Below are 24,886 nucleotides of genomic sequence, written 5' to 3'. Positions count from 1 at the left end.
CGGGGTTATGACGGGGTCCAGCTTTACACCACTGTTCCCTCTGCAGTGTCTATGGCGCTGGGGAGCTGTTGATAGTTCTGCGACGTCCTCTTCTACGATTGTACATGTTTTTGCTTTTACACACATTTCACTGTACTACTCCTGGCACCTTATGAGCCACACACCTGCAAAAAAAACAAATATACAAAGGGGCGGGACGGGCGGTGTTTTGATGCTCCGACCGGCCAGCAGCAACAGTCAACACGAGGGCGGTTCTGAAGCATTCCGAGCCGCAGTGAACACACAGGAGCTGGAGGTGATTCTTCAAATCGCTAAAAAGTGGATTTCCTGGAGGTTTCGCCGCGTTCCTCGGCGCTGCAGCTAGGAAGCCCCTACGAGAATCAGAGGAAACCCAGGCCGTGCAGTGGAGAGTAGGCTGGGGCTGATTTACCATTAAATCGTCTATCGGCAACGTTTATTTATCTGTCTGTCTGTCAGTCTGTTTGTCTGTCTATCTATTTATTTTTTTTATTATATAAAAAAGAGAAAATCTGAGAATTGACGCAGTGTACGTGCACTTCACCATGTTCTGAAACCCGAGCGGTGAGAGGGAGGGAGGCGCTCCCCCTCTCCGCTCGGAGCCGTCCGGTAATCACTGGTGATGGGGTCTCACTTCCCCTCCACGGAGCAGCACGTGGCGGGTGCACCGAGGTTCAGGAGGAGTTTGGCATGAATCTACCCTGCCCAGACGATCCACTACCTCCGGGCTAAAGTATGATTTAGGTCAAAAATGGGAGTTTTCCTTTAACCTGCACTGTGGCAGGTGACCCTTTATTTATTATTATTAACCTCAGCTTTAAAGACGTGGATTTGAGTCTTAGCAGGAAACTCTGGTTTCAGGGAGTTTGTTTTTCATTCCTGACATTGTGTTTCCAGGGAGAAGAAAGCAGAAAGCAGCCAAAGAGAGGACCGGACTTTCCAAGGTGAGAACCTGGAGGAATGATGGCTGAAGGTCAGCTCAAGGTCACCACACTAAAAAGCATTTTTTTTTTAAATAAACATGGTGGTTTGAATGAATCATGGGGATCATGAGTTATAGGAAGTGTTTGTTTCTGTTTTTTTATTTTGTAACGGCAGCTGCTGCTTTTTGAGCCTGAAGTGAAATATGAAGGAGGGCGTGTACTGTGTTTTCTATTTTTATGTCCCTTAACTATCGAATGAAGCGGTGGCCTTTTTTAATTTTAATAAATAAGGACCTGGGTACCTGCCTTCCTGTTACAGGACACGACTCTGTAGCATCTGCCAGTTAAAGTTAACGGTTCAGAACCGGTAGCAGCAGGTAACGGCTTGACGGTCCTTGCTGCAGTACCAGGCCACGGGGGGGGCGCTGTTCAGCAAAGTCAAATTCACAGATTGACAGTAGAGTTGAAGGGTTGTGACCGTGTGGATGACATCACTTCCCTCCAGTTTCCAGACCTGAAGGACCCGGAGGCCGTGCAGAAGTTCTTCCTGGAGGAGATCCAGCTGGGAGAAGAGCTGCTGGCTCAGGGTGAGAACACGGCTTCATCCAAAGTGTAGAGCCTTAAAGATGGTGGCACCGACCGTGAGTGGTGCAGCGACCGTGAGTGGTGCAGCGATGTAAAAAATATTTGTTTTTCTGTCACAACAGAGTTCTTTACCTAGTTTACTTTGGTGCATCTGAATATGAAATATAAATGTTAAAACGTACGACGAAAGAAATCTTCATCCAGATACTGGATATGTATATGAAATAATATTTAATGTAATGTGAGATAAAACTTTATTTAATTTGTGGAGGAATTTTATATCGAGTTCAGTTCCTCACAGTTGGAAAAGGATGAAGACCAAGACATTAGAGTCAGTAACGTGTTTGTGTTTGTAGGAGACTATGAGAACGGTGTTGATCACCTGACCAACGCCATCGCTGTGTGTGGGCAACCACAGCAGCTGCTGCAGGTGCTGCAGCAGACCCTGCCTCCACCCGTGTTCCAGATGCTGCTCACCAAACTCCCCTCCATCAGCCAGGTGACTAGCTCTCCATCAGCCAGGGGACTAGCCCTCCATCAGCCAGGTACCTAGCCCTCCATCAGCCAGGTACCTAGCCCTCCATCAGCCAGGTACCTAGCCCTCCATAATCCAGGGGACTAGCCCCACATCGGCCAGGTACCTAGCTCTCCATCAGCCAGGGGACTAGCCCTCCATCAACCAGGTGGTGCTCTCTAACCTCCTCTTTCTTCTCCATCTTTGCAGCGTATAGTGAGTGCACAGAGCCTGACGGAGGATGATATAGAGTGAGGAGCCCCCACCCGCTACTCTTCTTCATATCGAGGGGAATGTTTTTGTTTTTTTTTGAAATCTTCATAACATGTGATTGTTTTTTTATTATTCTGAAGCTGTCATCCACCCTCAACAGGTGTGAGAATAAATGTGTGGCCACACCCCCTTCCTCCCCATTGGTCCCTTTGTCCTGATTGGCCCCTGTGATATTCCCAGGTTAGATGGATATTCAGCTGTGATTGGTTCAAATGAACTGGGATGGGGGCATCGCGTGAAGGGACTCGTCACATGAGGAAAAGTTGTTAAAAAAAGTGACACGTGATGAAATGACGTTTGTTTCTTTTATATCCTGCACGTCCAGGCAGGTTGTGATGACTCCGTAAGCACTGATGTGTTGCAGGCCAGGTCTAACATTACATCAAGAACATGCAGCGGGCTGGGTGAGACCCCTGCTCCGTCACCACTACACTGCTCCAGGGAAGGACAGAAAACAAAGTAAAAAGATTCTGTTGGTTAGACTCTGATCACATCGTCTCCCAGGAATAGAAATCAAAGTGGAGGGACTTCCTGTCGCTCAGCGTGGATAGAGCGGCGTGGTGCTGGTGGGCGTGGTGGCGGCGGTGGCTCTGGCTCTGGGCGTGGTGAATCGGTGTTAATCGTCCCGTGTGGACGGTGACGGAACGTCCAGGTTGTTCAGCTTTGGAAGGTTCTTTGGAAGACAAAGGCAAATAAAAAAGGTGAACAACGTCCTGAGGTTTGGCTTCATTTAAAAAGAAGCAGGAACTCCGATTTAAATACGTTTAAAATGTATAAATCCAAACAACTTTATTCACAGTGGAGGCTCCAGTTGAAGGCGGAGGGAAGGGTGAAAAATAGAACAAACACTTGAGACTTTTAAAAATGAAAAGCAAGTTTTTATTTGATTCATATGATCAAGTGACGTGACAGGGTTTGCTTTCATTTCCCAGAATGCAACAGAACTGGAACAAACGCCACAGAAAACCTGTTAAATCAGTCGTTCAGAACCAGGCGTCCAGTCCAGCCCACGCGAACCAAGCCGTGGTTCCTGGCGGGTGGTGCCGCTGAACGGCTCCACCTGGTCGTAAAGATAAAACACCGTGGAGGGTTCAGAGGGAAATCAAAACCAAGTTTGTCCTTTTATGTCTTATCTTCAAAACCTTTTCAGTGAACAGGGTTTTGAACTCGACGTCTACACAAAGCGTCTCCTGAGGCTAAACACACGTCGTGTTGGTAGATGCAGCGCAGCCCGGGTGGAGGGGCCGCCCTCAGAGGTGGAGGGTTTTCCCCGCCTTCTGCTTCCTCTTCAGGCCTTTCTTCTTCTTCTCCTTCTTCTTGCGGGGGTCTGTCATCTCTCCCCTAAAGGCGGACGGACCCGCCCCCGCCTTGGGGGCCTTCCCCGCCGCCTGCGGCCCCGCCCCGAGCCGGGAGCCTCCCTTCCCGGGCTTCCCCTGTCCCGGAGCCGCCCCGGGGCCCCCCTTGGGACCCGTCCCCGGCACCGCTCCGCCAGGCTCGCTCTTCTTCTCCTTCTTGACGGACCTCTTCACGCGCAGGGCGCGGCCCTCCAGCTTGGTGCCGTCCAGTTCCAGGGCCAGCTGCACCGAGTCGGCGCTCTGAGGAAGCAGGAAATAGGATACGAGGGTCAGTCCTGCTTCACACATTCACTTCTCAATGTTATTTTACTGCCAAATAGTTCATGACGGAAGTCGGGCTGTGATGTCACTTCCTACCTGGAACAGGACGTAGCCAAACCCTTTCCCCAGGCCGGTGTTTTTGTCCCGGATCAGTCGAACGGCTTCCACGGGGCCACACGGGGCCACATGCCGACGCAGGGACTCGTCCTTGATGTCTGGGACACGCACACACACACACACACAATTATAGAGTTACACACGCACACGCACACACACACACTCCAGTGAAAGTGTATTTTCTCACCAAACGCCAAGTTTCCCACAAATATGGATCTCTTGTGATCGTGCTGCGAAACAAAAGACATTTCAGTCACTTTTCTCTGGTTTGTTGTTGTTACTTTCACTACATTTTACTGTAAAACTGGACAAACCGTTTCAATTCACACTCATATACAATTCATTCCATGTCCCAAGCTCAGAGCCGGGAATCAGTTATTTTCAAGGTCTCCAAAACAAACCCCCGCTCTGGAATCTGAGTGGAAGGTGGTGTTTCACTCAGGCACGCTGGGGGCAGTGCATTGTGGGTAAACTCACAGAAGACTCCGTCACCCTGTCGACCCTGATGTAGAAGTCCTTCTCCACCTCCGTCCCGTTCCTGTGTGGAGCAGATGAAGGTTTGTCACTTCAGTCGGGTGTTTGATTTCTTTCGGTGATGACCTTGCGGTGTTTGGAGTCTGACCTCTGCAGAGCCTGCACCGCCGCCGCCTCGTCCTGAAACACCACGTAGGCGTTGACGCTCTGCTTCATGGGGTGAACCTTACGCCTGTGGAGAATAGGCAGGAAACTTTAAAAACACATTCAACCACAAATGAAAAGCCGTCCGGAGCAGAAACAGGCGGTGGAGTGGACTCACTGGATGGTCGCCACCTTGAGGGACATGGAGGGATCCTCTCTGACCTGCAGGGGGCAGCACAGAGTTACACACAGTCCAGCCCCTGGAAGCAGGAGGAGGAACACAACTCACCACGGAGCGGAACCGCGTGGACTCGATGGCACCGCTGCCCCGGAAGAGCTTCTGCAGCGTCTGCAGGGACGGAGCGGGGCCACGCCCGCCAGGAGCTCAGGGTTAAAGAGGACAAGTGTCCTGGCTCCACAAAACTACCTGGAGCCAGTCTAAGAGCTAGGAGACAATCTGGGAGCTAGGAGACAGTCAAGGAGACATTGTAGGAGCTAGGAGACATTCGAGAAGCTAGGAGACAATATAGGGTATAGGAGACAATATAGGATATAGGAGACAATCTGGGAGCTAGGAGACAATATAGGGTATAGGAGACAATATAGGGTATAGGAGACAATCTGGGAGCTAGGAGACAATATAGGGTATAGGAGACAATCTGGGAGCTAGGAGACAGTCGAGGAGACAGCCTGGGAGCTAAGAGACATTCTAGGGTCTAGGAGACAGTCTAGGTGCTTGGAGACATTCTAGGTGGCTAGGAGACATTCTAGGGTCTAGGAGACATTCTAGGGTCTAGGAGACAGTCTAGGTGCCAGGAGACATTCTAGGAGCTAGGAGACATTCTAGGAGCTAGGAGACAGTCAAGGAAACAGTATAGGAGCTAAGAGACATTCTAGGGTTTAGGAGACATTCTAGGAGCTAGGAGACGGAGGAGGAAGGAGGAGATGAGTCTACCTTCTTGGTGCAGCTGGATGGAAGGTTTCCCACAAACACCGTCCTCCTCTCCTTCTCCTCCGGCTCCGCAGGCTTCCCCGCGGTTCTCCGCCTCTTCCTCTGCCGCCACGCCGCCGCCTCCTCCTCCGCCTCCTCCTCCGCTCTTCCTCCAGCTTTTCTCTTCCCTTTCTTCTGGGACCTCCTTCTCTCCGTCTCCTGTGTGTCGGCGTTCGCCAGAGCGCTCTCCCTGTGCAGGAGGGTCAAGTTCCACAATAGATTCAGATTCAAGATTTTTTATTTGTCACATACATATACATACTTCCATACATATATGCAGTGAAATGTAATAATAACAAATCCAAATCCCAAAATGACAAGAAGGACCCAAGACTGGAATTCAACTCTCACCTCAGGGATGTCAACCAAACAGACAAGCGGAGTGAAATAACCACCAACAGCAACAATGATTCTCTCATCAATCACAAAGATGAATCTTCTAGAAGACGAGACCCCGACAAGCCTCACCTGCTGCTCAACTTCCCACAAGCCGCCGTCTTCTCCTTGGGCGGCTTCTCCTGGCTCTGACTCGCCTGAACTTTGACCCCCGGCATCGCCTTCCGCTCCTTCACCTCCGGGACCTTTTCCGCCGGCTGCCGTGGCGACAGCAGCAACACAATGTGCACGGCAACCGTGCGAGCAAACGCGTGAGGTGACAAAAGAGACGCCTGGTCCGACAAGTCTGCGGAGACGTTCAGGACCCCACAAGACTCTGGCGCGTCATGAGCCGCGTCTTTGAGTCGTCGGGAAAAGAAGCCATCGTTTCCCGGCGCTCTTGGAAATATTCATATCAGCTTCAACATTACACACAATCCAACACGCTCATCTAGAGAGCCACACAAAAGAAGGAGACAAGGAAACAGCCTGAGTCTGCACTGTTCAGCAGCCACATCGGCTGCATCCGGATGAATGAACGGCTTATCACGTCGTGTTCACTAGTGTGACGTTTACCTGCACCGCTGGGCTGAACTTGAGGGCCGCGGGGCCGGGGGCCACGGCGAACAGAGCGGACAGCGACCGGGGGGCCGCAGAGCCCCTCGGGAACAGGCTGCCGCACACCTGGCCGACCACATAGTCTGCCACCGGCTGCGCGGCTGGACTCTGTTCACTGGGAGGGATGGAACACACACACACACAGTCTGAATTAATGCTGATAAATAGATTGGTGAGTTCTGTCAACAAAAACGATGGCGCTGAAGAGAGCAGCCGGCTCACAGCGCCTGGTCTCATGGTGCATTACAATTCCTCTGAATTTATTTCTTATAATCTAGTCCAGGTTTGACTACTATTCGTACAGCAGTTTGACTACAAGTACAGACCTAGACATGGTTTTATGTGGTCTGCGTGTAAAAAACAACAAATGTCTAAAGATCCCTAAGGAATTTGAAAGCACCATGACGGCAGGCGCTGTGAACCAGCTGCCCACTTCAGAAGAAGACTCTTTATTTATCATCCTCTGTAGCCGCACGGTGACAAAAACGGAACATTATTTATAACGTTAAGAGTAGAGATCACGGCAGAGCTTTGTGTATGGTCACAACAGTATGCCGTGAACTCTACTCTACACACATACTTACAAACACACACTGTACATACATACATTCATGCTGTACATACATACAAACATACTACTATCACATAGTAATGAAGTATGAAATACTTTTTACTCAAACATGGATTTAACAGTGTACAACACAGTTAAATCACGTGGATTCGTTTAAAAACACGAAGTGACAAACCTCTTCTGAACACTTTTCTTTCTCATCTTTGCTTCGGATATTTCTCTCAAACGGCGCCGTGCGGCGCGGACTGCTTTCGAGCCCCGACCACCGTGCGACCACTGTGCGACCACCCTCCGCAGTACGACCACCGTACGACCCCCGCCCTAACTCTAACTTCACAACAACACGGAGCCTCCACCCTCGTTGCAGCGTCCACGCTCCGGTGCGTCGCTCAATTCTGTCCGACGGGAAACCCGCCCCCGCCCGACACGGTTCCTACCCGTTGTGCTTCACCCTTCAACGTCGAGTCGTCCGTTAAATATTACGTGGTACAATGTGATGTGACGTTAAACATTGTCATGTGACGTGAGTCCACCCCACTGGTAGTATTTCAAAATGTCGCCCTTCAACCTCTGTCCTTCTGCTCGGATCTCGCGGGTGCGCTCAGCCCTCTCAAGCCCTCTTCCGGTTCCGGCGGGTCCGTGACGTCACAGTCAGGCGCCCCGTGTTGACGCTCCGCCGCCGCCGCCGCGTCCAGGTAGTTTGACCACACACCTGCATGCCTCCAAGAGCCTCCAAGAGCCTCCAAGAGCCTCCAAGAGCCTCCAAGACGTCGTGTGTTTACGTCTTGCCACTCTTTGTCCCGCTGCGCTGGTGGGACGCGCCTCTCAAAGCGTCACTCGTTGTGCTAACCCGCGGTGAGGGCCCCGCCACGGAACAGGAAGGAAACACCTCCGTCAGCCCCGTTTAGGGTGGAGTGGAGATACGTTGTGAGAGAACAGCGCGAACACGACGCATCCCATAAGAGAGAGGGGTGCGGGGGGGAGAGAGAGAGACAGACGGGCAGAGAGGGGTGCCGGGGAGAGAGAGAGAGAGACAGCAGAGAGACAGACGGGCAGAGAGGGGTGCGGGAGAGAGAGAGAGAGAGACAGAGACAGCAGAGAGGGGTGCGGAGAGAGAGAGAGAGACAGCAGAGAGACAGACGGGCAGAGAGAGAGAGACAGCAGAGAGGGGTGCGGAGAGACAGCAGAGAGGGGTGCGAGAGAGACAGACAGGCAGAGAGGGGTGCGGGGGGAGAGAGAGACAGCAGAGAGGGGTCCGGGGGAGAGAGAGAGAGAGACAGGAGCGAGACAGACAGGCAGAGAGGGGTGCGGGGGAGAGAGAGAGAGCGAGAGAGAGACAGCAGAGAGACAGACAGGCAGAGGGGTGCAAGAGAGGGAGAGGGGGAGAGGCAGACAGGCAGGTAGAGAGGGAATAAGGGAAGAGAGCGCAGGGGGATGTTCCTGCTTTGTCTTGATTAAAAAGTCTGACTGGTGACCTTGTGCTGGAACGCTGGGGTATTGAAACGCTGGGGTATTGGAACGCTGGGCTATTGAAACGCTGGGGTATTGGAACGCTGGGCTATTGAAACGCTGGGGTATTGGAACGCTGGGCTATTGAAACGCTGGGGTATTGGAACGCTGGGCTATTGAAACGCTGGGGTATTGGAACGCTGGGCTATTGAAACGCTGGGCTATTGAAACGCTGGGCTACTGGAACGCTGGGGTATTGAAATGCTGGGGTATTGAAACGCTGGGGTATTGGAACGCTGGGGTATTGGAACGCTGGGGTATTGAAACGCTGGGGTATTGAAACGCTGGGGTATTGGAACGCTGGGGTATTGGAACGCTGGGGTATTGGAACGCTGGGGTATTGGAACGCTGGGGTATTGAAACGCTGGGGTATTGGAACGCTGGGGTATTGGAACGCTGGGGTATTGGAACGCTGGGGTATTGGAACGCTGGGGTATTGGAACGCTGGGGTATTGAAACGCTGGGGTATTGGAACGCTGGGGTATTTACTTTTCCTTTGGCCCTCGTACTCCTTCATGCCCCGGCTGCAGCGCTCCCATGCTTGTAAATATGAAGGTAACAATCATGTGATGAGAATAACCATGAACATGTTCAGGAGCCGCTTTGCTGTCAACACCTGCTTCTGAATGGGAGTGGAGCCCATGTCCAGTCCGGACCGGGGGGAGCCGGAGGTGCCGGGCGACGCGCCGGGCAGACGGGTCAGCTGCGGTGGGCACCGGGGGACGGTGCGCTACGTGGGAGCAGTCCCCCCCAGCACAGGTCCGAACTGGGGGACAGACTGGGACCAGGGGGGGACAGACTGAGACCAGGGGGTGGACAGACTGGGACCAGGGGGGGACTACACACTGGGAAAGCAGTTCAACACTGGGACATCATTTTACGGTTGAAGTCAGTCACCTCCAGCACTCAGGTCCCGTTTGCATGAGGTTTAAGATAAGATAATAAAAAAACAAAAAACTATTGATCCCAAAAGGGAAATCTCAGAACAGCAGGTCAGAGGGTTAGAACTCAATACAGCTTCTCAGTTTTAAAATCGATCTTGAACGTCTTAAGAGTTGAGGAGCTTTCTGGTCCTTGTTCTTTAACCTGTGTTTCAAGTTCTCTCTGGGTTAGTCTTGAATATGTTCACACTCCAAAATTGCATCACGTTGTTTCAGCTTGAAAACGCTTTGTCCCTGTGGGCCCCAGCATAACAGATATTATTAATAAAAATGTCAATGATGATAATAATAATAATAATAATAGTAATAGTGTGAGTGTGTGTGTGTGTGTGTGTGTGTGTGTGTGTGTGTGTGTGTGTGTGTGTGTGTGTGTGTGTGTGTGTGTGTGTGTGTGTGTGTGTGTGTGTGTGTGTGTGTGGAAGGGCTGTGGCTGGGCGTGGAGTGGGACGACCCAGAGAGAGGAAAACACGACGGCAGCCATGAAGGAGTCCAGTACTTCACCTGCAGGTAAAACACCTGGAGGACCCATGAGACCATCTCAAGGCAAATACAATCAAATGAGTCATTCTTGCTGAAGAGCGTTTTTTACATTTAATTGTATTTCTGTTATTATTTATTTATCATCTTCTTTAGGTTATGTTTGTTATTATGAGTTTTCATGCCATATTTTTATTGTGTACAGCTGGGTTAGGTTTTATTGTATATTTTCAATTTTTTCTCTATATAGAATTTTATTTTTATACTTTTATTCCATTGCTCTGTCTGTCTGTCTGGATGTCTGTCTGTCTGTCTGTCTACCTATTTGTCTGTCTATCTATCTATCTATTTATCTATCTGTCTGTCTGTCTGTCTGTCTGGGGAATGACTTTTTAAAACAGCCAGTTTAAAGTGTGACGTTAACCTTCTGTTCCTCATCTCGTGTGGGCGTAGCTTGAATGAAGTCTAAATACAAAGACAATCTCATCAGATTGGATCCATTTCTGTAAATCCGTTCCTGCTTTTGGGAGTTTAAAGCATTGCATCAAGCAGATTAACCAGAAAAGATGAGTTGTTAACGCTTGACGACCCCGACTTATTCAAGTATCTCTTTGGACGGAGATGTAATGTGATGTGGTCGCAGGCTTCCTGGAGGCGGCTCCTTCGTTCGGCCCAAGAAGCTGAGCTTTGGTGTGGACTTCCTGGCGGCCGCACGAGCGCGTTACGAGCTGGACGTCCAGGAGGCAACACAGAGCCTGCAGCTGCTGGGGCAGAAGAAGATGAGGTAGAAACCACTAGGACCACATCTCTGTACTGGGAACACTGGGAGCCCCCAGTACAACCACTCTCTACTGGGAATACTGGGAGCCCCCAGTACAACCACTCTGTTACTGGGAACACTGGGAGCCCCCCAGTACAATCAGTCTGTTACTGGGAACACTGAGCCCCCAGTACAACCACTCTGTACTGGGAACATTGGGAGCCCCCAGTACAACCAGACTGGTACTGGGAACCCTGGGAGCCCCCCAGTACAACCAGACTGGTACTGGGAACACTGGGAGCCCCCCAGTACAACCAGACTGGTACTGGGAACACTGCGAGCCCCCCAGTACAACCAGACTGGTACTGGGAACACTGCGAGCCCCCCAGTACAACCAGCGTGTTAATTCATACTTTTGTTTCAGTTTGTTTCAGTTTCCTAACGTGTGTCTGGAGGGTCGAGAGGTGAACGGACCCGGGTTGCAGGGAGACATCCGGACAAGCTCACCTGGTATCCTTTATATTACTGTACTGGTACTGTACTGGTACTAAAGACAGAGCAGCGTTTGAGAGAGACCTTTCAATTTTGCAAATGTGTCACTTTTCCAAACAGACAGAATGAAACCGAAGCTGCTTTCACACATGCATTCCAGACAATGACTGGATAATATCTGGACCTGATTATCTGGACATTATCTAGAGTTGCCCTTTCACACCTGTAGCAAAAAGTCTGGTTAAGACGAGGGGTGGAGCCTGGGTGGAGCGTGCAGGAGGCAGGATGTGACCGAATGATGCTGCAGTGTTTTACAGCACGCTCAAGATGGTGGACGAGGCTACCGACTTATCAGTATTTGGGCTTTTTTTTTTGCATTGATGCTCCATGTATTTGGATGTATCCGCAATAAAAACGAGAGTGGAAAGGAGTACGCAGCAGCAGCTACGCTCCGTGCACAAAGATCCACACGACGGTAAATAACTGTCGCATGATGAAGACGTCATCAACACGCGACACGCCCACTCGCTCGCTGTGAATGATCCAGACTATAACCTGCTCTGTTCACACATACCACTTTGAAAAATCAGACATTACCCGGACGCTAGGTGCTGACTGGGTCTAATGATTCGGACATTTGCGTTCACACATACATCTCCTCCTGGTAATGTCCAGATCATTTGAGGGTTGTAGTGCATGTGTGAAAGCAGCTCAAGAGAAAAGTCGATTTCTGTTGTTTGACCCTGAAGGTCTTATTGGAACTGAATGAAGGTTAGTCCAGAACCAGTTCAAAACCAGCAGCGAACCAGTTGGGAACCAGTTAAAAACTAGTTTAGAACCAGTTCAGAACTAGTTCAGAACCAGTTCAGAACCAGTTGAGAAGCAGTTTCCTGAGCTGGCCCCAGACGTGCGCTCCCTGAACCTCAGTGGGAACCTGCTGAGCTGCTGGGAGGATGTGGCTGGGATCACACAGCACATGGAGGGGCTGCGTTGCCTGCTGCTCAGGTACCAGTGTAATCACCAGTATAACCAGTATGATCAGCAGTACAACCAGTATGATCACCAGTATACCCAGTATGATCACAGGTATACCCAGTATGATCACCGGTATAACCAGTATGATCACCGGTATACCCAGTATGATCACCGGTATACCCAGTATGATCACCGGTATACCCAGTATGTTCACCGGTATAACCAGTATGATCACCGGTATACCCAGTATGTTCACCGGTATACCCAGTATGTTCACCGGTATACCCAGTATGTTCACCGGTATACCCAGTATGTTCACCGGTATACCCAGTATGTTAACCGGTATAACCAGTATGTTCACCGGTATACCCAGTATGATCACCTGTATACCCAGTCTGATCACCAGTATACCCAGTCTGATCACCTGTATAACCACTATGATCTTCAGTATAACCAGTATGATCACCAGTGTAACCACCATGATCACCAGTATACCCAGTATGATCACCAATATAACCAGTATACCCAGTATGATCACCAGTATAACCAGTATGATCACCAGTATACCCAGTACAATCACTGGTATACCCAGTACACTCACCGGTATAACCAGTCTGATCACCAGTATAACCACTATGATCACCAGTATAACCAGTATGATCACTAGTATAACCAATATCACCAGTATACCCAGTCTGATCACCAATATGATCACCAGTATACCCAGTCTGATCACCAGTATACCCAGTATATTCACCAGTACAACCAGTAAGATCACTAGTATAACCAGTATGATCACCAGTATACCCACTTTGATCGCCAGTATAACCAGTATGATCACCAGTATAACCAGTATGGGGGAGGGGGGAGGGGGTCTCTAAGGTGTTTTTGTTGAAGTTCTTTGCTAGAAATACCACTCAGAGTATTGCATTCTAACCATTGTAACATGCCTCTAAAGCCTCCTGTTCTTGTTGCTCTCTTTAAGTGGGAGGAGCCTCCCTCCTGGGGCCCCTAGTTCTGTGAGCCAATGGGGTTTGAGCTTCACTTCCGGGTTCCGTTGTGTTTACTCTATAAACGTTCATGGATTTCCCCTCATCAGTTTCACCAAAATCTGTTTCTGAACAAATCTGAGGCGAGAAATAATGGATCCAGTTTGTGAATCTTCATCATATTAGATCTACAAGGTGTTGTTTGACGTTGTCCTCCTCCACCTCCTCAGCTCCAACCGCCTGCATTTGCCTTCTGACCCTCTGACTCTGCGTCATGCCTTCTCCAACCTCACGGAGCTGTCCCTCAACAGCTGTGCCCTCACCTGGCCACAGGTGGGGTTACGTTTAAATCCATGTTAATATTAATGTGACATTTATTTTGACATTATATTATTATTACGTGAGTATTATATTACATTATATTATTATTACATTACATGAATATTACATTACAATATATTAATATAACATTATATTCCTTTTGGACTTTGAGGGTTTCAGCACAATACGTTTATTTCATAGCAGAACTCACAGCGGCTGTTACCGTGGTAACGCTCAGTAATATCTGTAATACAAACCACATCACGTCCTCAGAATATCAGAATCAGAATCAGAATCAGAATCGTCTTTATTGCCAAGTAAGTTAACACGAACAAGGAATTTGTCTTGGTGTTCATCACCCTCTGTGACTCCACAGAGTCGACTGGGGAGTCACACAGGGTGATGGGGGTGATGGGGGTGAGTGGGGCAGCGTTCTTCCTGAAGTCCACATCCATCTCCACTGTCTTCACAGCGTTGAGCTCCAGGATGTTCTGGCTGCACCAGGTCACCAGATGGTCAAGCTCCCACCTGTAGGCAGACTCATCCCCACCAGAGATGAGCCCAATGAGGGTGGTGTCACCGGCAAATTTTAGGAGCTTGACAGACTGGTGACTGGAGGTGCAGCTGTTGGTGTACAGGGAGAAGAGCAGAGGAGAAAGAACGCAGCCTTGAGGGGAACCGGTGCTGATGGTCCGGGAGTTATAGATGTGTTTTCCCAGCTTCACGTGCTGCTTCCTGTCAGACAGGAAGTCTGTGATCCACCTGCAGGCGGAGTCAGGCAGGCTCAGCTGGGAGAGCTTGTCCTGCAGAAGAGCCGGGATGATCGTGTCAAAGGCGGAGCTGAAATCCACAAACAGGATCCTGGCGTAGTTTCCTGAGGAGTCCCGGTGCTGGAGGATGAGGTGGAGGGCCGAGTTTACTGCATCGCCTACAGACCTGTTGGCTCTGCAGGTGAACTGCAGGGGGTCCGGGAGAGGGTCTGTGAAGGATGTGGGGGGGGGGGGACAGCACACGGCGTTCAAAAGACTTTATCACCACAGAGGTCAGGGCGATGGGTCTGGAATCATTAAGTCCTGTGGTCCTTGACTTCTTTGGGACTGGGATGATGGAGGATGTGCAGCAGGCTGCTACATGTCTCCAGTGAGATGTTGAAAATGTCTGCGAACACCGGAGACACCTGATCAGCACAGCTCTTCAGGGTGGACGAGAGACAGAGTCTGGTCCGGCTGCTTTGCTGGGGTTGTGACTCTTGAAGAGCCTGTTGACGTCCCTCTCCAGGGTGGAAAGACTTGTCACTGTGGTGGGGGAGGAGGGAGGCCTCTGGTTGAGTAGCTGTGAAGAGGTCCAGTCTCCTGCTGTGGTGGGGGAGGTGGAGCTGGTCGGCCGGGGCTGGTGGAAGGTGTCACCGGGGGATGGTGTCAGGACTGTTCCGTTGTCTTTCAAAGCGACAGTAGAAGTTGTTCAGGTGTTTGGCCAGGCGTCAGTTGTTCATGGAATGAGTTTGAGGTTGGTGATTTGTCGGAACCCTTTCCAGACGGAGGCAGAGTCATTGGCTGAGAACTGGTGTTGGAGTCTCTTTGAGTTGAGTCGTTTAGCAGCTCGCACCTCTGTGCTAAACCTGTACTGAGTCCCCACTCCTAAACACCTCTAGCTGTCTGGGTTTAGCTGTGAACCAGGGCTTGTCGTTGTTATAACTCACCCTGGTGCGTGATGGTACACAGCTGTCCTCGTAGAAGCTGATGTATGATGTCACAGATTCTGTGCACTCACCCAGACTGTTGGTAGCGGTCAGGCCAAGCAGCCTGAAGATCCTCCACAGCTTCCCTGGTCCACTTCTTAGATGTCCTCACCCAGGTCTACACAGCTTTCATTTCTGCCTGTTTGCCAGAACCAGGTGGAGCATGAGGTGGTCAGAGTGTCCCAGTGCAGCTCGGGGGACGGTGTGATAGGCGCTGCTTGGTGTGGTGTAGCAGTGCTCCAAAGTGTTCTCCTCTCCGGGGGGCATTTAATAAACCCTCTATATTTGGCAGCATCACTTCCTGTGTCGTTGTTGGACGAAATTCAGAAACGAACTAATGAATGAACGACGTGTAACTTTTAATCACCTAGCTGCGGACCCTCTGGAACCTCCTTTGGGGTCCCCGGACCTCACGTTGAGAACCTTTGAGTTGTCTGGTATGAACCGGTGGGGTCCTCTCTCCCTGTCTCTCCAGCTGCTGCAGTGCGCCCCCATGTGGCCACAGCTGGAGGAGCTCTACGTAGCAAAGAACCACATCACCGAGCTGCAGAGGTATTTCAAGGTTTTAACGTCGTAGAAGATCTTCTCCCCAGAGTTTCACATGTAATAGTTATCAGGCTGAGAACTGTGTGAGTACTACAGTGTAGTACCGTGTACTGCCGTGTACTAACGTGTACTGTCTCTGAAGGCCCGTGGACGTTCTGCAGGACCTCCGAGTTCTGGATCTTTCCAGCAACAACCTGCAGCAGCACAGCCTGACCAGCCTTGCTCAGCTGCCCAGGTGTACTACTACTACTACTACTACTACTACTACTACTAGTACTACTATTACTACTACTACTAGTACTACTATTACTACTACTACTACTACTACTACTATTACTACTACTACTACTATATGAATACTACTACTACTCGTACTACTATTACTACTACTACAAGTACTACTATTATTACCACACTACTACTACTACTACTACTAGTACTACTATTACTACACTACTAGTAGTACTACTATTACTACTACTACTAGTACTACTTTTACTACACTACAACTACTACTTCTACTAGTACTAGACTGGTGCCAAGCTGCTCCGTCCTGGTATAACTAACTCTTTTAGATCTGTTGGATGATGATAATTAGATAGTGAAGTTATTAATACTTGATGTTTTGTTGTGAGCAGATTGGAGAATCTCAACCTGCTCAACACCGGAGTCTCCGTCCTGCGCTTCAACGACGTCCCGCACGGTAAACAGCAGCCATGGGCCAATACTTGATCATATCCAACAGAGCCAGCGGACAAAGATCATTCACCTGGACGCAAAAAGAGTGTGTACACCCTGTACATCATGTACATGGTGTACATGATGTAAAGGATGTACATGATGTAAAGGATGTACATGATGTACAGTGTGTACATGATGTACAGTGTGTACAGGATGTACAGTGTTTACATCATGTACATGATATACAGTGTGTACAGTGTATGATGCATGATACATGCACAGATACATGATGTACAGTGGGTACATGACATACAATGTGTACAGTGTATACAGGATGTACAGTGGGTACATGATGTACATGATGTACAGTGTATACAGGATGAACAGTGGGTACATGATGTACAGTGTGTACAGCGGGTACATGATGTACAGTGGGTACAGTGTGTCCTGAACATGACAGTGTCTACGTTGCTTCCTGATTGGCTGAGGTTCTGGAGGAGCCTGCTGTTTGTGTCAACGTGACTGTCAAATGAAATGAAGTACGATTCAATAATATTTCAACAATAGTTATTATTTGAACTGGAGGGATTGTTAATAAGTACTCTCATAATAAATAAATATTCTTCTCATTTCAAATAAAATAAGGGAAGTCACACTCTAGGCTACCTGTGGCTCACATGTGGACGTGAACAGCTTCAACACTCTCCTCCTTCTTTCCCTCTACATCACAGTGAGCTTCATCTTGTCCTGCCGGGCTTTTAAATCCGGGCCGGAACGCTGTCAGGGGCCATTCTCATGCACATGTGGAGGTGCTCATTGAGCCGGGAGCCACATTTGGTTTTAGAGATGATGGTTGTTGAGGAAGCTGAACCTGGTGGACATGCACAGGGCCACGCGCCTCACACCTGGAAAGCCTGTCTCTAGTCTCTGGGACTATTTGGAGCCAGACAGCGGCAGGGTCAGTTCCTCCAACGCTCTTTCAGGGACACACTGGATTGGAGACCCCCCCCCCCCCGTTGCCTTTGGAGAGCCTCAGCGTTTTCCCACTTGAAGTGCTGCGTGACTTCCTCTGAGAGCCCTGACGTCCTTGACGAGGAACATCCTCTGAGCGAACAGCGTGAGCTGCCGTCCAAAGCCGAGGCCGTCAAAACCTATTTCTGACGTTCACAATCAGCTTGTTAACAAAGTCTACAGAAGAAGATCCCGCTTTGACCCTGAAGCTGTTCCTGCACAGTCTCCCTGCAGGTTCGACGCCTCAAGGTTCCTCTGGGAGGAGCGGAGCACTGTCATCAGGACCAACGGAGTTGTCCTCGCCCCGTAGCTGTAAACTCACTTCATTCAGGTGTGAAGTGGCATCAGCCACAAAGCCACAGGTAGATAGATATCTTCTTCTTCTCATCTTCTAAAAAGAGAGGAGAGTGTGTTGCCTTCCCGCTCTTCAGCTGTGCCAAGAAAGGTGCCATTTCCCTTGGGATGGACCAGAAGCGCTGCACCACCTGGCCTCTGCTGCGCCACCCGACGTTGTTGTGCGGCAGAAGGTCGTCAGCATGTGCATCCACTTCTTTGAGGAATTCCCTGAGCGTGTGACGCTGATGGGGAGAGGACGCCCTGAGGAGGTGAATCGTTCTCATCGCTGTGTTCGTCACTTCAGCGCCCTCCTCCGACAGGGTGGAGCACACGAGCGATGGATGAATCATGCAGCGTTAAGGGAGGAGCTCAGGGTTGTCCTCTTCCCTTCTTGCCACAGCTCCTTCCTCTCTCCCGACCAAAGCGGGGGCTCCACCTGTGCATCTTGAAACCAGCTGTTTGGGCTCCGCCCCCCTGTTGGCTAGCATCTCCTTTATGGTCAGGTGGTGTCCTCACCTCTTGGACCGGTCTGAAGGGGTGTAGCACCTAACAGGTCTTCACCAAACTCCTCCTCCTGGTTGAAGAACCTTTCATAAAGGAGCAGCCGAGCACCGTCAGACACGTCAGTGGACTCACCTCCAGCCGAGCCTCCGCCTGGAGCCTGGTCGGCGGCTTCATCCAGCTGTGCGAGCGCATCCTGGGTTCAGCTTCATCCTTCTTTGTGGCTGATGACGCTGACGTAGGTCTCTGCTTTATTTGTTCACAAAACTCTTCTTTTTGTTTTCCCTCGAAGAAGGTTTCTGCTCCCGCCCTCAGACGCTCCTTGACGACCTCTCCCTCAGTCAATGTTTTTGTTTTTTTATCTTGACCCTGAGTCCAAGCGGCTGGAAGGGAGCGCTGTTGAGCTGTGGGGCAGTGAGTGGGTGTGAGGGCGGTGGTGGACCCCTCATGTTGGCCTCTCACATCCTTTATCTCCGGTGCGCCCAGTGGGGATTTGAGCAGGTGTGGTTGTTGTGAACGTCTGTGCCGGGTGCCGTGGCGACGCCTCACGTTGCCCCGCGGCCTCAGAACGACGAAGACGTCGTGGTTTTGAGCTGGAGCTCGTGAGGATGTGTCCGTCCTGGATGGGAAGCTCCGTCTCTGCCTGCTTCTCCTTGCAGCGCGTCACTCGACTCCCCCTCTGTGTGGCTCCTCTCTCGCCTGGCCTCTCGCGGGGCGTGACGGCGAGATGCTTGTCAGGATTCGCACGTTTTGATTTGCTGAGTGACATCACGTGACATGATTTAGAACGCGTGCCGTTGGTCTGTGCGGTTCCTGGACCGCTCGTCCGGTACCGGGAAGGCAGTGGAAGTTGCGCCGATTAAAATAGAAACGCTCCGTCAAAATGTTTTCATTCTCAATGATTCACGGTTGTAGGTCTGGGTCCGTACAGGACCACGGTCTGCCAATGAGTGACCTGTGGTGTACAGTGTGTACAGTGTGTATAGGATGTACATGATTTCCAGTATGTACATGATGTACATTATGTACACTGTGTATTGTTCTAAAATGATATTATAAAAAAATGTTTTGTTTTTTTTGATCATAGTCAAGCAGAGCGGCCAAGCCCTATATGTCATATTCCACACACTGAGAATCCCCAAATACTGTAACTCCAAATGTTTTAGTTTTTGAATTCTGCGTGTTTATTTTTATGAAGCAGATGCTTGAATGTGAAGCCACGTGTTCTCCGTCGTCTGACGTGAAGCTTCACTGTTCCTCCAAGAAAAACCAGTACCCTGGTTTTTTGTCGCTGTATTTATTGGTGATGGAATGAAAACAACCCTCCGCCCCAACAACCACCATAATATTGTGTGTCGCGATATTTAGTCAGAACTATGTTGCGACATAAAACTTTGGATATCGCCCCAGCCTCGTAAACACAACATTTGTAGCCGTGGAAAAGCTGAATCCTGCTGGTTGCCAGCCGTGAGGCGGCTCCAGGGAGGAGGCTCCAGGGAGGAGGCTCCAGGGAGGAGGCTCCAGGGAGGAGGCTCCAGGGGGGAGGCTCCAGGGGGGAGGCTCCAGGGGGGAGGCTCCGGGGGCTTCGACTGTGGTGTGGAGTCGCTGGTGAACGATCCCGTTCTCTTGAGCGCCTCAAAATACCTTTTCTCCGGTTTTACAGTTTGAAGTCGTCGTTTGTTTGAGTTTCTGTCTCCTCTCCTGTTTTGTTCTACACCCTGGAACCGCGACACGCCCCTTTTCCGACGCGCTCATGACGGCGAACGTGACACACCGGGAAAAAGGGCATTTCTCCTGGCAATGGGAAAGGGGGTCAGTCGTCTATTTCGAGTGGCTTCCGGGTCAACCTGCTCATTGTGGTGTGTGAATGGTGTTGGAGTAAAGCTGCTCCTCTGCTCTGCTCTTCAGGAGGTAAAACTGAACAGTTTCCTGCTCTGAAAGTCCTGGTTCTGGACGACAACAACATCTCTGAGGTAAAATGCGCGGTTGTACTTTATGGAGGGGAGAGTACAGCTGTGTACTTTATGGAGGGTGAACCGCCTCTCTCTCTCGCCCTCTAGTGGGCGGTGGTGAACGAGCTGGAGAAGCTGCGCAGCCTGGCGGAGCTCTCCTGTCGCCGTAACAACCTGCTGAGTACCGACGCCAACCCGGAGACGGTCAAACAGCTGTTCATCGCCAAACTGGGTCAGCTGAGCATGCTCAACAGGATCCAGGTCCGTCTGGGAGAAACGATGACCATAATGATAATCATAGTGTAATACACTCATGTGTATTCACGTTAAATAGTGAATGATGCTAATGTACTAATGAGACAGGAAGTCGCCTTGGTAACCAGCCGGACCTAATTGTCTAACAGTGACGGGTTGGTTTATTTCCCTCTGTTGCCGTGGCCACCATCAGGTCTCCCCCGAGGATAGGAAGGGGGCGGAGCTCGACTACATCAAGCTGTTTGGGGAGGAGTGGCTAAAAACGGGCGGGCACAGGGACCCGGAGCAGAGCCGTCCCAGCGCCGCCTTCACCTCGCAGCATCCCCGCTACCAGGCGCTCATACAGAGTACGTGGCTCTGCTCCTCCACCCACCTGCAGGAAACACGTCACACCTTTCAAGCTTTGAAAGCAGGAGTCTCCCGTATATTTATTTTATTTTTCCCCATTTTACATTTTCTCAGTCCTTTATTTCAGTTATCATTTAATGTTCAGGCAAGGCTGCAAATTGCGGGATAAAAAGGAGGGATGGCGTGTCTGAATAAGGAGATGGAAACACACACACAGGTGTTTCCGCTGAAAGGAATCTTCTTTATTTTTTTCTTAAAAAGAAAGAAAATGAGAGTAAACGTGTAATAAAGGAATGAAGATTTAAATGAACGGCCTCGTCCGCTTCAAGTCTTGGCAGTGAACAGCCTGTAAAATAACAAGTGTAGAGAAGCAAAAAAACGAACACGTTTGTACTCGGCCTCCTCCAGACTCAGCAGGAAGGGGCGTGGGGGTATCGGGCGTGGCCCCGTCTCTGTGATCAAATGTCCGTCGGTGTCATGAAGCTTCGTCTGCTGTGACGTCCACGTGTTGCCGCCGCTCTCTTTGCTTTACTCTCTATTGATATCTTATATTTTTCTTTACTCTGTTATTGTGTTGTTGTGATTCACATTGAAGTTGGAAATTTTCTCGCCTTGTTGGGCAAAATATATATACACTATAACTATACACTATATGTATGTAGTTTATTGTTATTATAATAAACTACACTATAACTATACACTATATGTGTGTAGTTTATTGTTATTATAGGAGAGAACCCCCAGGTGACTTGAGTTTGAGGCCACTGTTTTAAAGCTTGTGTGTGTTTTCCATGTTGCGTCTCAGAGTACGGAGCTCCAGAGGACGGAGAGCTGAGGAAGCAGCAGCCCTTCACCCTGAAGAACCACCTGATAGGTTAGTCCCGCCCCCTTCCACCACTCTGTACACCGATTGGTCCGGCTGCTCAAAGTAGCAGGTAATAGCAGCGTTAACGGGTGAGAGGTCTGTGGAACATACACAGAATATCTATGAAAAATGAGCTCGAAGTCTTTCTATATGTTTTCTGAGCGCTGCTCTCCCATGATGCATTTCTCCTCGGGCAGGGATCACGTTTGTGTGTCCAGGCGACACTGAACGGAAACCCATCGTCAAGAAACTGCCAGGTACAGAAATGTAACAAATAATTATCATAAATAAAGAATACATGAAGGAAAACAAAAGGTGTAAGTTTGAATATTTACAGGTAAATGGTGCTATAGAGTCTCCTGTGATTATATCCCTTAATAACATTTTTAATAATTAAATAGATTATATTAATGTGGTTGGGTTCAGTAGGGTTGGATTTAGTATGGTTAGTAGAGTTGGGTGTAGTAGGGTTAGGGTTTGGTATAGTATGGTGAGTGGGGCTAGGTTTAGTAGTAGTCAGGTTAGGTTATTAGGGTTAGGTTTAGTAGGGTTGGGTTTAGTAGTAGTAAGGTTGAGGTTATTAGGGTTAGGTTTAGTAGGGTTAGGGTTTAGTAGTAGTAAGGTTGAGGTTATTAGGGTTAGGTTTAGTAGGGTTAGGGTTTAGTAGTAGTAAGGTTGAGGCTATTAGGTTTAGTAGTAGTCAGGTTAGGTTATTAGAGTAAGGTTTAGTAGGGTTGGGTTTAGTTGTAGTAAGGTTGAGGTTATTAGGGTTAGGTTTAGTAGGGTTAGGGTTAGTAGTAGTCAGGTTGAGGTTATTAGGCTTTAGGTTCAGTAGGGTTGGGTTTACTGCGGTTAGTTAAGGTTGGGGTTAGCAGGGTTAGTATGGTTGGGTGTAGTAGGGTTAGTGAGCTCTGTAGACTTTGGGGTAGTAAGGTTAGCATTGGTAGGGTTAGGGTAGTAAGGTATGGGTTGATAGGGTTAGGGTAATAAGGTGGTAGGGTTAAAGTCGTATGATTAGGGTTGGTAGGATAAGGGTAGTATGGTTGGGGTTGGTGAGGGTTAGGGTAGTAAGGTTAACTGACTGTTCTCTTTAGGTTCCATAATTGTTTATAACATGAAGAGTTAGTGTAGTAGGGTTAGGGTTAGGATTAGTAGGATTGCTGAGCTCAGAAGGTAAAGGGTTAGGGTTAGTAGGGTTAGGTTAGGGTTAGTATAATTACGGTTAGTAGGGTTGGGGTAGTACGGTTAGGGTAGTAGGGTTTGCTTAGGGTTAGTAGGGTTGGGGTAGTAGGTGTTAGTGAGCTGTGTTCTCAGACTGTTCCCCTGGTGTCTGTAGGTTCCATGGTGGTTCAGAAGGTGAAGGGTCTCCTCCACCGGCTGCTGAAGCTTCCTGCAGCAGAACTCACTTTGTCCTACACCAGCTCCAAGGTACTACCTGTCTACTCGTAGTAATACTACTGCAGTATATACACCAGTACTGCTCATGTTCCCACTTTGCCTGGAAGTTCTGGGTTGGGGTTGGGGGCGGGTGGGTTGAAAACCCAGTTCCAGAAAAGCAAAGTCAGGGAATTATCATCATATTCTAGCTTTTGTCGATTAAAATGTCTAAATTTATTCAGATGTTTTTATTCAGATGTTTTATTAAGATGTTTTTATGATTTTTTATTAAGATGTTTTTATGATTTTTTATTAAGATGTTTTTATTAAGTTGTTTTTATTAAGATGTTTTTATTTAGATGTTTTTATTAAGTTGTTTTATTAAGATGTTTTTATTAAGATGTTTTTATTCAGATGTTTTTATTTAGATGTTTTTATTAAGTTGTTTTATGAAGTTGTTTTTATTAAGATGTTTTTATTCAGATGTTTGGACTTGCAACGTGTAAAACATGGCAGAGATCCGAACCCGGCTCCAGATCCACAGAACTTACCTGCATCAATACTGATGATGTTTAGTTCAAATGAATCTTCAAAGAGTTGAACGTGTTCCGATCCGGGTGTTGGGGTCAAAGGTCACTGGTCACATGTGAAGTTGCAGCTGGAAAAGAGTTTTGGAAACAGATGAACGCTTGTGTTTTAAAGTCTGGTTATGATCTAGTTGTTGACTTTAGTGTTTGTTGGCTCCAGATGGAGGGAACCGAGGTCCAGATCGACAACGACCTCAAGACCCTGCAGTTCTACTCCATCGAGGACGGAGACTCGGTCCTGGTCCGCTGGAGCTGACCAGGACCAGGTAGAGGACCAGATACAGGACCTGATCCAGGATCTGATCGATGACCAGGTCCGGGAGCAGATCCTGGAGCAGATCCTGGTCTTGGACCCGATCCAGGACCAGGACCAGATCCTGGACTGATGGTGCGGTTTTGACCTGATCCAGGGCCGCAGCCCTTCACAGACTGCTCCCAGAACCCTGAAGCGCCGCTCCGGGATCTCGGGACGCACCGATGTCTTTGTTCCATTTGGAGGAGTCGTTAGAGGACGACGTGTGGGCGGAGCCAAACATTGATCACTATCAATAGATTGATCAAAAGGCAACGATATCAATGGATCGATCAATGTGCACTTTTGGGGTTAGAGTCAGTGCAGTAAACGACAGGATGATGATGATGATGATGATGATGATGATGGTGGTGGTGGTGTTCATCCCACAGAACTGAGCATGATAAATAAAGTACAGCTGGGCTTCAGCGTCTGAGCAGTGGTTATTGATCACGTGATCAGGTGAATATTGATCACGTTTCTCCTGCTCCGGTACAAACAGACGATGGATCAGACTGATGTAGAAAGTTGTTTTATTGAGGCTGTACAGTCGTCTCTTTGGTGTGGAACAGTTGAAGCTGGAGCTCTGACGTGGGCTCAGACGCTGATAAACGTCTGGACTCGTTTTAAAACGTGACTGGATGTGACGGCGCCAAAGCGTCTAGATGGAAGCACCAGAAGGACGTGGATCTGATATCATATCATAATAATAAT

The 24,886-nt window shown here is 49.2% G+C and overlaps 3 protein-coding genes across 3 annotated transcripts in view; 2 read left to right on the top strand and 1 right to left on the bottom strand.

The window, feature by feature from the left end:
- The window catches only part of tomm20b (translocase of outer mitochondrial membrane 20b), a 3,754-nt gene extending 1,305 nt beyond the window's left edge, over nucleotides 1-2,449 (top strand). The window contains exons 2-5 of the mRNA XM_079999006.1: nucleotides 916-962; nucleotides 1,447-1,528; nucleotides 1,883-2,025; nucleotides 2,251-2,449. Coding sequence (XP_079855132.1) covers nucleotides 916-962; nucleotides 1,447-1,528; nucleotides 1,883-2,025; nucleotides 2,251-2,295 — 317 coding nt within the window. The 3' untranslated portion in view covers nucleotides 2,296-2,449. The remainder of the gene's footprint in view (nucleotides 1-915; nucleotides 963-1,446; nucleotides 1,529-1,882; nucleotides 2,026-2,250) is intronic.
- Nucleotides 2,450-3,190: 741 nt separating this feature from the next.
- On the bottom strand, nucleotides 3,191-7,598 carry rbm34 (RNA binding motif protein 34). Its single transcript, XM_079999004.1, has 11 exons — nucleotides 7,395-7,598; nucleotides 6,607-6,763; nucleotides 6,124-6,248; nucleotides 5,620-5,845; nucleotides 4,954-5,013; nucleotides 4,843-4,886; nucleotides 4,669-4,752; nucleotides 4,524-4,584; nucleotides 4,234-4,276; nucleotides 4,026-4,144; nucleotides 3,191-3,908 (listed from the first exon to the last, which is right to left on the bottom strand). The coding sequence occupies exons 1-11, from the start codon at nucleotides 7,418-7,420 to the stop codon at nucleotides 3,564-3,566; spliced, it is 1,290 nt and encodes a 429-aa protein (XP_079855130.1). The 5' UTR covers nucleotides 7,421-7,598; the 3' UTR covers nucleotides 3,191-3,563.
- A 288-nt stretch (nucleotides 7,599-7,886) lies between these two features.
- tbce (tubulin folding cofactor E) lies at nucleotides 7,887-24,516 on the top strand. Its single transcript, XM_079998997.1, has 17 exons — nucleotides 7,887-8,074; nucleotides 9,324-9,487; nucleotides 10,092-10,176; nucleotides 10,790-10,930; nucleotides 11,331-11,416; nucleotides 12,304-12,403; nucleotides 13,593-13,695; nucleotides 15,897-15,973; nucleotides 16,110-16,202; nucleotides 16,606-16,670; nucleotides 20,405-20,469; nucleotides 20,557-20,709; nucleotides 20,897-21,050; nucleotides 21,857-21,925; nucleotides 22,114-22,173; nucleotides 23,253-23,344; nucleotides 24,041-24,516. The coding sequence occupies exons 2-17, from the start codon at nucleotides 9,355-9,357 to the stop codon at nucleotides 24,134-24,136; spliced, it is 1,572 nt and encodes a 523-aa protein (XP_079855123.1). The 5' UTR covers nucleotides 7,887-8,074; nucleotides 9,324-9,354; the 3' UTR covers nucleotides 24,137-24,516.
- Nucleotides 24,517-24,886: the final 370 nt, after the last annotated feature.

The sequence above is a fragment of the Zeus faber genome (genome assembly GCF_960531495.2).
Source record: "Zeus faber genome assembly, chromosome: 4".
Classification (NCBI taxonomy): domain Eukaryota; kingdom Metazoa; phylum Chordata; class Actinopteri; order Zeiformes; family Zeidae; genus Zeus; species Zeus faber.
The sequence above is the reverse complement of the archived record's forward strand: the minus strand, read 5'-3'. Positions and strand labels throughout refer to the sequence as shown.